Below are 12,438 nucleotides of genomic sequence, written 5' to 3' on the forward strand. Positions count from 1 at the left end.
GAGTATGTACAATACATTTTTATTAAAGACTTGTTTTAATCTTTCTAATTATTTTTCTGGGAAGGAAAAAAACCTTCTCTATAAAAATGCTACGTATCTTTTTTAGAGACATTTTTCAAAGAATATTTGTTTTCTATCTACAGGCTGGATAGTTTGAGTCTGCCCATTTCATTTCTTTTGTAATTCATCTGGTAAAGTATGAATATTTTGTAATTCATAGATGTCAGGAATTTATTATAAAACAATGTTGAGGACAGGACTTGACATGACATTTTTTATTTTCAGATTAGAGTAACACATCCAAAACCAGAAATCAAGTCCATATTACTCATTGTTGCCACTGGATCCTGAGAGGAAATGCTCTGTAAGTGAGCCTGCAAACTAGAGCCATGGCTTTGCCTGCAGGAGGTACTTTGGTTTGTTCCATGCCTTAAAATTTTAAGACTTGCCTGCTCATTGGAGGACTGGCATCTGATATAATAAGCTGGGATGTGTCCATTCTAGAGGTGGTACATTTCCTATACCTGGTGAGTAGCTACTGCCATAAACAATATTTATATAAAGCCCAAGCCTGGCTTTTTAGTAGTAGTCTGAGAAATGAGTAGCAAGTGTTGTATTACCTCATGCTGCCCATATTCCACCAGAAAAGGAAATGTAATAATATGTAGCAAAGTACTCTATAAGCAGAGCCTTAAAGATACTATATTCATTTATTATTTTTACAATAACCAAGGAACAGAGTCCAGGTGGGTCCCTTAGAATGCTAAGTATTAGGTTTGGAGCTGTAATATGATCCTTTGCCACTAAGAAAACTGCTATGCTTTGAGACAAGGTTTGTTTTTCTCCAGATTCATATTCTGCTATGAATAGCTATGACTTTCTGTTTTTACTTGTTCTTATATTCTATGTGCTGTCAAGTTTTAGATGACCAGCACCCCGGAAATCAGGCAACCAGAACAGCATTGGCCAAAAATAATTGGCAGGGTAAACCATTTAACATAAACTTTGCAGAAAGGATTCTGAGGAACAACACCCTACATTTCTTCCCTCTCTAACATTTACATGAAACACTAAGTTGTACATACATGCACCAAGTTCTCTAAAAACAAAAACAAACAATTACTTGAAAATTTCATATAGGCATTCGAAGTACCTTTGCTCACTGAGTAGGAAGGAGACTTCACATCGCCCATGGCCGGGCAGCAGCTGTGTGTGTCTTCCTATGTTGAGACGGTGTGTCTTGACCAGAGAAACTGAGCCAAGATTTACGTGGCTTTGATGTCTAGCACATTGATAAGCTTCTTATTTTTAAATTCAGCATTTCTGGAGGCAATTTTCGAGTGTAAAAAGTCTGCTATATACACATTTGAAAAGACAGAAGTTAATATTTAAGCATTTCAACGTATTTAAATTTTACCTAAAAAGTAGTAACAACAATCAAATAGGAGAGGTAGGGAATATGTGGAGGTATCAATGAAACAAGAATGGAAGACTGCTGAAATTGCTGAAGTTGGGTGATGAGAGTTTATTATATAATTCTCTATACTTTGTATATATTCAACTTTTCCATGATAAATAAAACCTGCTACATCAAATAAGGACCCCCCCACACACACAATTTTTCTTAATAGGTCTTATTTTATACCTTTTCTTCATTTTAGTTCAAATTACTTTCATCCTTCTTTAAGTGCACATACCAGACCTATCCATTTTATAGACTTCATACTCAGTACTTGTGCTATTGAACCTATCAGAACTGTATGACTTTTAAAGATAAGTAATGTGCCTATGTTGGAAAAAATCATCTTTGGTATTGAAGCAAGGTTATTTTTAAAACATACACACTTTTCATTGCCATGTGATTTTATCAGGAAGGAGTCTTAATTACTTTGAAGTTTCCAGTGGCATAAAAATCAGAGTCATACTTAACAGGTTCATTAGAAAGAGTCACATAAATATTCCCATTGTCCACTGTCACTGTATGAATCCTCTGCTTTATTCCTTTGGAACACCACTTGGGTTTTGCTGATGGGTCTTTAGGGTTTATAGACTGATATAGTCCTTCTCCTGTTGCCAAAGTAATTTTGAATTTATGCCAGGGGCAAACTATACACGGTCGTCCATCAAAATCCTAGGGAAGGAAATAATTGATTTAATAGTGTGATATTTCCAATGTTCACAATAAACCTCAGACTCACAACGGAATCTATTGCAGAAGAACCAGGTTAAAGAACAAGACGACTTTTCTTTTTCCCTCCCATTTAGAAATTAGTCAGCATAAGGCAGGATCTAATCTTAGCAGTCATCACATCATCCCTTTTGCTATTGATGAGAATCTCAGTGTGTTAGAGCTCTGCCAGAAGATTACTAGCTCAGCAACTATACCTATTGCTGCAGCTGTGCTGCTACCTATATTAGATGTCAATGTTACTTCCTTGACAGAAATGAGGCAATGGCTTCAGATACTTCTTAAGGAATTTTCACTAACTGCTGGAAGAATGGTAAGCTTCAGATATAATTCAAGAGAGGTTACTAAAAGCTTGAGTGCATATATTAATTGAAGAGCAATTTATGATCCAAAGTAGTCAATTCTCAACTTCTTACTTGTATTAAAACAGTGCTTCTCAAATTTAAAAGAGCACAGGAGTCACCAACATTCTGTTTAAATTCAGTAGGCCTAGGGTGGACGCAAGATACTGCATTTCCAAGAAGCTTCCAAGTGACACATGGAACATACTTTGGTCTATGGAACATACTTTGAGTAGCAAGGTCTTACAGCTCTATAGGTCTGTCATGGTCTGAAATTGGGAGAAATACTTCCACATTTATCAGCACCAGGTGCTTACATTTTTTAAAACACATGAAGTGCTGTAATACTGACATTATATCACTAGAAAACTGTTAGCAAAGATTCATATTTTCATAAATTATAAATTAACATTCATAATTTAAATACACATGTCCTTTTACATGAGGACATGAGGGCAGGTGGGGAACTAGGTAGATATGAAGTGTAGAGAGAGTAGAATACTATGTTTAAGATTGTACTTTGTACCAGTCAGAAAGAGAGAGAGAGAGAATGAGAGGGCTATCAGTCCCATGAAATAGAAAAACATAGTATTCCACAGCATGGCTATTCATAATTTATTTAAACTGTTTCCTATTGTTAAAACATTTAGGTTGCTGTCATTTTTAATTACAATAACTAATGATACAATGACCATCTCCTATATACATTTAAACATTTGTGCAATTATATCTATAGGGTAGATATCTCAGAGTGCAATCGCTAGGTCAGAAGACATACATAGTTCTCACATTTATCTGTGAAATGGTTTTCTTTACATTGTAGGGCTGAAAATTCCTAAAATATTAGCAATTATACTAGAAGCATTAAAATATAGTGCAAAGACAAATGTAAATTATTTTTTACTACAGAATGAAATAAGAATATAAATAGAAAACATTTGAGTTTTTTTGAGAATAATCTTACATACCTCTATTTCTCCCAAATGTAAAGGTCCTCCTGAGTCTGAAAAGAAATTGAGTATTAAATGTAGTCACTAAAAAAAACCATGAAATTTTTGGTTTTGTGGTTAGCAAACAAATACAAGATTTACAAATAAAAAATAAAATCTTACGGTAACAGCGAATATCCATAGCATGATATTCTCCTTTGTGGTAGAAAATGACCACTTCTCTATCATGGACAACAGCTGTCATTCTTTCAGATTTCTTAATGTCATCTTCTCTGCCAACATAGACAGAAGAATATTCCTCCTTCATTTCAGGATCTTGTTCAGGGCTATCAAGATCCATGCTAGCTGAACCAAAAAGAAAAAACAAAATTGGTAAGTGGCCTTCACTAGTCAGACTATAACTTAACTCAGAGATAATCATATTGTAAGTCTGATTTCTCTGAGACTGATAGAAGCATTTTTTGTAGCTATATAATACATTTTAAAATACTGAATTATAGTCATGATTTTGAGTTACAGACTTTTAAAGCTTGCCAAAATTAGGGAGGACTCCTCACTTTAAAGCTGGACTTGTATTAGATTCATTTCAGTGTGTAAGGTGGATATTTCAGAACTCTTGAAACACAAGACTAAAGTTTCACTATCCTTTTATTCCCGATCAAACTCAATGCTAAACAACATTTGGTTGTTATCCTGTTGAATTTAGGACTCCACGATAGTCTGGATAGTCTTGGACCTCTGGGTTGAGGTGTGTCACTCCCCCCCACCACCACCCCGCCTCTTCTTTACGTATTGATTTTGTGTGTATAGCTCAGTGGTTAGACAATCATAATTTACATAGTGTTTCCCTCAGTATTTCCAGTTCCTCAACTGGCACCATACATAGTTACACAATATTATTGACTATATTTCCAAACACCAGTTCTCGGTTTGGGTCTATGAGTCTGTTTCAAGTTTGTTCATTTATTTTGTTCTTTAGATTCCACACATAAGTGAAATCATATGGTATTTGTCTTTCTCTGATGGACTTATTTCACTAAGCATAATACCCTCTAGATCCATCCATGCTGTCTCAAATGGTAAGATTTCATTCTTTTTTATGGCTGAGTAATATTCCGTTGTAGATATGAACCACAGTTGTTTTTTTATCCACTGTCCTATTGGTGGGCACTTGGGATGCTTTCATAGGTTGGCTATTATAAATAACGCTGCAATGAACATAGGGGTGCATATATTCTTTCAAATTTGTGTTTTGGGTTTCTTTGGATAAATCCCCAGAAGTGAAATTACTGGGTTGGCTCACTTGGTTTTGCCTGGCATGGACAGCCAGCTCTTACAGAGCAACCAGACAACTATTCTAGCAGAAGGGGATGGGTGTGAATGAACACTTCTTTCTTTCTTAAGTCAAGAAATTGTCATTACTTTCTTCTGCCTCATTTGGGCATTCAAAGAGATGACTTCTCTTCAGTTAATTTACAGCAGTATATAAACTCATATTGCCAAACAAAGATTTAGTAGAGAATTTGCAGGTATTATGAATATATTTTTTCTCATCCCGGATATTTAGCCTATTTCTTTGAAAGCAACCCTTTCAAGGACACCTTCTGTATATTTTCAGAACATAGTCTTCAGGACTTCTAGTGGTTTCTCTAAAGACTTATTTAATCCTGTATGGCTGACTAGAAGTTTGGAAATGTTAGTAGGAACAGAGCATTGGCTCATTTAGCTATTTAAAAAATTTGAGGTATAACTGACATACAACATGTTAGTTTAGGGTGTACAACATAATGATTTGATATTTATATATATTGTGAAATGATCGCTGCAATAAGTTTAGTTAATACCAGCAGTATATATAGTTATGGAATATTTTTCTCTTGTAATGACAACTTTTAAGATTTACTCTCTCAGCAACTTTCAAATGAAAGGATAGCTCATTTAAATAATAAATTCAGTCCTGGCTGGGTGGATCAGTTGGTTGAAGTGTCATCCCATATACCAAAAGGTTGTGGGTTTGATTCCCCGTCAGGACACATACTTAGGTTTCGGATTTGATCCCTGGTTGGGGAGTACAAGGAGGCAAATGATCCATATTTCTCTCCCACATCGATGTCTCTCCCTCTCTAAAAAAAAATAAAAATAAATCAATAAAAACATATCCTCTGGTGAGGATCAAATTAAAAAAAATAAGTTCATAAAGCAGAAATGATTAAGAAGTAAAATCTCTATGTCAATATGTAGAAACGAGCTTTAAATAGAAGGGATTTATACATCACTATTTTTAAGTTAGTTCTGAGCCATAAGGAAGACAGATATTAGAGCCTGAGCTCCAAAATTAAAGTATAGGATGAGGTGTGTGTGTGTGTGTGTGTGTGTGTGTGTGTGTGTGTGTGTGTGTGTGTGTGTTGAAAAATTATTTCGTCATAATAAAAGCAAAAAATATAGTGTTGTTTTTTTAAAGACCATGATTTTCTGAATACTACATCTCTAAACAGTTTGGAAGCTACCCAAAGTACACAAGTTGCTCATGTGGTAGTAATTACCTCCACAGTGTTGGACGGACGTGCAGCCCTTTATCACATTTTGTGACAGAACAGACAGAAGGGCAAAAATGATAAGAAAAATGGAAACAGAAAGATGAACTGAAAGGGGGGAAATAGGCTGAAGAAAAAGCAAGAAACATGGAATTTGCAACACATTTAACCAACAAAGGATTAAGATTCAGAATATATGAACTATAAACCAGAGAGAAAAATACCAAATAATCACAGAAAAATTGGCAAAATACAGAACAAACATTTCACAGATGAGGAAATCTGAATGGCCACTAATCACATGTAAAGACGCTTCACTTTATTAGTAGGAAAATGTAAAAGAAGTGAAAAGCAAAGTAACACATGTGATACTATCTTCTACCCAACAGACTGGCAAAAAATTATACCAAGTATTGGCAAGGATACGGAGCAACTGATAGTGATGGCATCAATTAGTGCTCCCCACAGCTTGGCATTACCTAGTAAAGTTGAACATATCCATAACCCAATAATCCCACTTTCTGTGTATTATAGAGAAACATTCACAGGTATACCAGGGGACATGCACAAGAAAGGTTACAATAGCAAAATTGGGCAGGAAACAACTCAAAATCAATCAACAGTGAAATGGATAATTTTTTTTGTATTCAGTCAATGGAATGTAGCAGTAGTATGGCTATGTCAGGTTGGATTTAAAAAATATAACTTTAAATGAAAAAAAATTAAAAATATTTTTATCAAATGCAAAAACAGGCAAAACCAAAAATATTATTCATGGATACTGTATAAAGAGTAAATTTATAAAGAAAAGCAAGGAGATGGTAAATACAAATTTTCTTAAACATCTCAAAGTATTACATTTAGTTTCACACGTAAATTATTCTTTTTCAAAATTTACATTGTATCCTACTTTATAATTATGATCCAACTAATCCAAAATCTAAGAAAAATGGGATAAAATGGCACTTTCTATCCTCAGAGAATGTGCCTGTGCATAGGTCATTAATGGACTATTTGAGAATTTTGTACAGCTTATTTCAAAACTTGGCATTAGGGGAGGAAATAAATGAATAGTTCTATTTCTTTTTCCAGGCAAAAAGCTAGAAAAGAAATACTAGTATCAAGCAAGTAACAAAATACATGAGATGTGGAGTAGCATCAAATGTTAAATAAGTTCTCTTCCACTCCCAAATAAATGAGAACCAAATACAATCCTCCCTCAAGTTTCAGTCTCTTAGAACATGCAGTCTTTGCAGGATTTTGCCCTCAATTAAAAAAAACAAAAAAAGAAAGTAACTGTAGTGAACTTTGCAGGGGCTGATAAGAAATGAACAGAGAAAGCTGGGGCTAATGATAAAGGTTTCCGAGAACTATGATTATAGTCTTTCATTTTGCTTAGGAAACTATTATCTCATCCTTCAAATAATTCTTCCCTATATGCATCATAAATGGTTCTATTTATTTATTTATTTATTTATCTATCTATCTATTTATCTATTTATTTATTTATTTATGATATCTGGTGGCTATAATCAACACCGTATTATTCTTAACCATATCGTGAATATCATGGTTGGTCCCTTCAGAGAACGATTAAGAGTCAATGTATTCACCTTAACTACTGTTACTTAGATGCACTACTCGGATGCTCCCACACACATTTCCTCTATTTTGAATCAACCTTAAGATAGTAGAATCTTAACTGAATAAAAAGAAAGTGAAAAATTAAACAGGTTACCCAGTTTGCGGGATAGATGAGGAAGACGTCCTTCTGAAAAAATTTAGCCATTTTGTTCCACAGTTCACTCTTTGAGAAAGATTTTTTTTTGACTCGTGCCTAAAATTGGGTTTCTAAAGGTGTTGACACCACATAAAATCACAAATTAGTTAAATGGGTCCCAATCTCTATTAGCTACTTTTCCGGCATAAGGAAGCCATTCAGATTAAATTAAAAATAGACAGTAATTCAGTTTCCATAAGACACTGGGGACAAAGAGAGACATGAGATTAAAGGAACTTGTTACTCCTCCGGAGCGCTGACCACGGCGCTTTTACGGAGTCTGGAGACGTGGTCTACATAGTGTCAGAATGTACAGCTCCGGGTGTCGGCTTTGCTTTAAGGTTCGGAGAAGAGAAATACCTGTGGTGGTACTTTTGTGCCAGCTCTTTGGATGGCAGAATAATAGATGAAACTAGCCATCTTTCAGGGCGTGCCCACGCCTGGGCTCTGCGTATATAAATTCACTGATCTTCACAAACCCCCAGCGGCACTGTATCCATGTTCCAGACCAGGGAACCAAGGGCAGAGGGCTCTTTTTAAACAAAAGCTTCCTCCAGCTCACGAAGTAGCAGTCACGATTCAAACCCAGATCCTGTGAGTCTAAGTTTGTGAACGCTGAAATATACACCTTACCCTTTCCTCGAAGGAGTATCCATGGACTTACAAAAACACGTGGCCTGCAAGTAAACTACCTGAAAGGTACCAAACCGTTTAGCAAAGTAAAAATCTCTCTCTCACCATATAGATCACCACAGATGGTGGCCCTCCATTTTTTTTTTTTTTTTTAATTTAGGAACGCTAATGTGTAAGAGTTGTGCCAACCCATGTTTAACAAGGAAGCTTTCCCCCAATAATTTAACCAAGTCGCACAGCCGTTACGGAATCGGCTACCACAGCCTGGGGCATCAGAGAGGAGATCACCAGGTGAGCTCCCTGGGTGTGAACCCCGCCTCTGCGAGACCAGCGTCTCCGCGCCACGGCGCCACAGGAAGGGCTGCGCGTGCGCTCCGGTGAGGACTCCCCGCCACTGCAGTCCGGTGTTCGGAGCAGGGCCCGGCCGTGGTCCTTCGGCTCTGCCCGCTTAGGGGCACAGGACTCCAAGCTATTGAACATTTTAGGAAAGACGGTCTGCAGTCCCCGGCGCGGCCGACCGGATGTGGACTGTCCTGCCTGCACACTTCAGGAGACGAACAGATGCAGAGGCGGACCCTGCCGCCGTTTTCATGCCTCGGGGCTCACAAGGCTGGGAAAGCGGGTGAAAACCGCCCGTCTGCCCAGCGGAGGCGGCAGGCTCGCGGTGTGGCGCGGACTCTAGGGTGAACCAGGCGTGTGGGCTTCCCTGGGCCTGGGCTGAAGCCTGCCCCCGGGGTTAATGGTTAACCGACGCGGGGCCGAGGCCCGGGAAGACCGCGGTCCTCAGAACGGCCGGGGTGAGGAGTGGGGGGTCGGGGGGGGGCCAAAAGCCACACAACAGCCTGCCTCGCCAGCTCCAGGCAGTTAAAGCCGCCGCCGTCGCCGGAAGTCCGAGCCCAGGCCCGCCTCCCAGCCGGAAGCATCGGCCCCCGGGATCCCCGTCCCGCCTCACGCCCGGTCGCCCGACTCTGCGGCCGGAACAGAATTTACCTTCTCCCTCACTTCGCCTCGGCGTGAACGGCGCCGCGGACCCCGCGAGAAGCTACTGCGAGAGCCGGGGCTGCGGGAGCCGGCCGAGACTCCGGAGGCGGGGCGAGCCGCCCACGTGACCCCGGCGCGCCTGTCTCCGGGAGCCACTGGACAGCGACCGCGGTCCAACCACGCTCTGCCCGGACATTCGAACCAAGTCTTATTAATCTTGTATTTCACAAACGTAGGTGGCATCCATTTATTTTGATCTCACCACATTTATCCAAATTTTAAATGCACCCAGCGATCTCACTTCTAGGAATTTACCTTGTAAAAACATTTGGAAACGTTAGTCACAATGCATGTAATCCATTTATAAAGATGTTTTATTGCAAGGAAGAATGAGAATAGCTAAATGATCATCAGCAAGGGAATGGTCACAGGAAATACAGTGTAGACATGTGAATTGCTTGTAGCCATAGAATACTATGTGTACCTTCTTTAGTGTAAAAAAATGTTTCTCGAGATACAAATACGTAGGTATGTACATAGCTTTTTCTTTAAAAAAATAACTTAGTGGGTTTTTGGAGGAACGAGGAAAGATTTTCACTTTCATATTTTGAACTTTGCAACTTTGTTTTTTCTCTTTATACTTCTCCGAATTGAAAAAGCAACAACGACCTTATACTTGTGTTCAAAACTGGCAGCTAGATGCTCTGATAGTTTTGTGTGTGTGGTTTTTTTTAAAAAACGTCCTTGACTGTCTTCTAATGCAGTGGTTCTTAACTCTGGCTAAACTTTAAATTAGAGTCACCTGGGGGTATTAAAAAGTCCTGATGCCCAGACCAATGAAGTAAAAATCCTGAGGGGGAGACGGATACATTTTTTCTAACTTCCCAGGTGATTCCAGTGTGACCTCAGGTTGAAAACCACAATCTATGTTTAATATCCTGATACACTGATCGCAGATCCTTGAGTTGCCAATAGGGCCTTGGGCTGCTGAAACCCAGAAGCCTTCTCCATTTATCCCAAAATGCCATGCAAATGACATTTTTTTCCCTCTGAGCCAAAACATATAAAAGATTGAGAAGCCCAGAATAATGGGTTTGCTTACAATGTCATTTTCTTCAGATTTTTATTATGTTTAATATAGCTTTAGGGTGATAATTGTATTTTATGGGATAATTTCCAGTTTAACCTTTTGTTTCACTGATTCAAGCACAAATTAAACATCTAGTTTTGAAGAATTGCTTTACCAAAGTGATAACAAAAAGTATTCGGATTTATTATAATTTACATTATCTGTTAGCAATCCCAAATTATTTTATTGACACATGGAATATGTTAGTAGTCCTCAGCTGGTGTCATTGAAGGACTAAGTAAGGTTTGCTATTTCTAATGAAAAGTTCTTTTTTGCTTTGGCATAAGCTGGGCATTAAGATAAGGCACATCTTAGATTCACTGACCTTAAATCTGATTTTGAATAAACTGAAGACCTCAGTAGTTATACATAAATATATACATACACAAGAATGAGAGAGAAATGCGAATTTTTTTTTTAAATCTCCACTGAAAGTAATAATGTGATTAGTCATGAAAAGGATAAAACACTTTGAAAGCTGTAGTGGGAGGCTGAAAAAACTACCTTTCTCCACTTGGAGACTCAATTATACAAACACATGCACACATGCATGCAGTGTAGGCATGCTCATGAGTTAAAAGCAGGAGCACATAAAGTCCATTTGAAAGTCATTACAGTTCAGAATAAAATTCATGATTCATACTGTCATTTTACTTTTCTCCTCCCCCTCTCCCTTCCCTTTTTTTTTTTTTTCATTAGAGCAGTTCCAGCCAGTGTAGGCTCAGCTCCCACAAAGGTCCACCTGAGGCCATTTGGAGGCACTTTCTTCCTTTCATTCTTTCCTTCCCTACTAGTGACACCTAGTGGTAGCCATTGGCAGGAGTTTTGTTACCTACCACACAAAACTTTGGCTTTTCTTTTGTGATCTTGCCCCTCAATATCTTTGCAGATAGTTTCACTTGTCCCTTCTCACCTTTGAGCCTCACTCCTCTGCTCTGACAATCAGGCTGTTTCTAGGCAGGGTTTTCCAGGACTAAGTCCTTCCTCTGAGAAAGGTTCAAAAACTGCCTTCAATCCTAAGCCAGTCTTGTCTTGTGAGCTAGTGAAAAAATCTGTGTGCTGCCAGTTTCACTACAGGGAAGTTTGAAGAATATCCATCAATCTGGATTTCCTATTCCTTCATACCAGAAAAAAGATGATAACATTGCCCTTATTAGTCCATTGGGATTCAGATTATGAGAAAGTGAGGGTGGCTTTAAATGCCACCTATCTGCTTATGACTTGTAAATGGAAGTCTGCACAATATTCATACCTGCCTGATATTCCAGCCTGGGTATTGTGGCAGAAAGAGTGGTGCTCACCAAACATCCCATCTACTACCCCATGTTTCCCAACCCCACTTACACTTGATTGAGACCTAGTGACTAGTTTTGGCCAATGGACTGTGAGTGAAAGTGCACCTTAGACTTAAGCATAGCAGAACTGATATAAGACTTCTCCAGTCACCTCTTTTTTCTGTCACAACAATTGACATTCTAGACCAGCGGTCGCCAACCTTTCAGATTTCACTGACCACCGGTTGGCGACTGCTGTTCTAGATGGTAGAGTCTCCATCAGCCTGGGTCCCTGAGTGACTATGTGGAAAAGAGCCTACCCCCTCTCCCCCAACTCACCAACTTCTACCAAGCTATAAATGACATGTAACTTAAGTGAAAAATAAACATTTATGGTGTTAAGCCACTGAAATTATAAGATTTCAGTTTATGATTGCAACATAGCATATTTAATCTATCATACATAACTGTCTCAAATTTTATGTGTTCTGAATTGAAGTAATTTTCTCCCATAAACATACCTATACTTCCTTTGTTCCTGCCATCTCCATAAGTGACAACATTGCCCATCTTTGTTGGTTTTGTTTTTAACTGTTCCCCTTCAACCCTAATAGGGGATAGAGTCCTG

The 12,438-nt window shown here is 38.4% G+C and overlaps 1 protein-coding gene across 4 annotated transcripts; it reads right to left on the bottom strand.

Annotated features, from left to right (window-relative positions):
- Positions 1–267: 267 nt before the first annotated feature.
- On the bottom strand, positions 268–9,529 carry RFESD (Rieske Fe-S domain containing). 4 transcript variants are annotated; one of them, XM_080681665.1, is made up of 4 exons: positions 9,417–9,529; positions 3,642–3,824; positions 3,498–3,532; positions 268–2,131 (listed from the first exon to the last, which is right to left on the bottom strand). In XM_080681665.1, exons 2-4 carry the CDS (start codon positions 3,817–3,819, stop codon positions 1,868–1,870), a joined length of 477 nt encoding a protein of 158 aa, XP_080537791.1. In that variant the 5' UTR covers positions 3,820–3,824; positions 9,417–9,529; the 3' UTR covers positions 268–1,867. The 4 variants fall into 4 exon arrangements, with proteins under 4 accessions (XP_080537791.1, XP_080537792.1, XP_080537793.1 ...); XM_080681666.1 differs by lacking the exon at positions 9,417–9,529 and adding an exon at positions 8,905–9,325; XM_080681667.1 differs by lacking the exon at positions 9,417–9,529 and adding an exon at positions 7,752–8,527.
- Between the last annotated feature and the right edge of the window lie 2,909 nt (positions 9,530–12,438).

The sequence above is a fragment of the Plecotus auritus genome (genome assembly GCF_963455305.1).
Source record: "Plecotus auritus genome assembly, chromosome: 7".
Lineage (NCBI taxonomy): Eukaryota > Metazoa > Chordata > Mammalia > Chiroptera > Vespertilionidae > Plecotus > Plecotus auritus.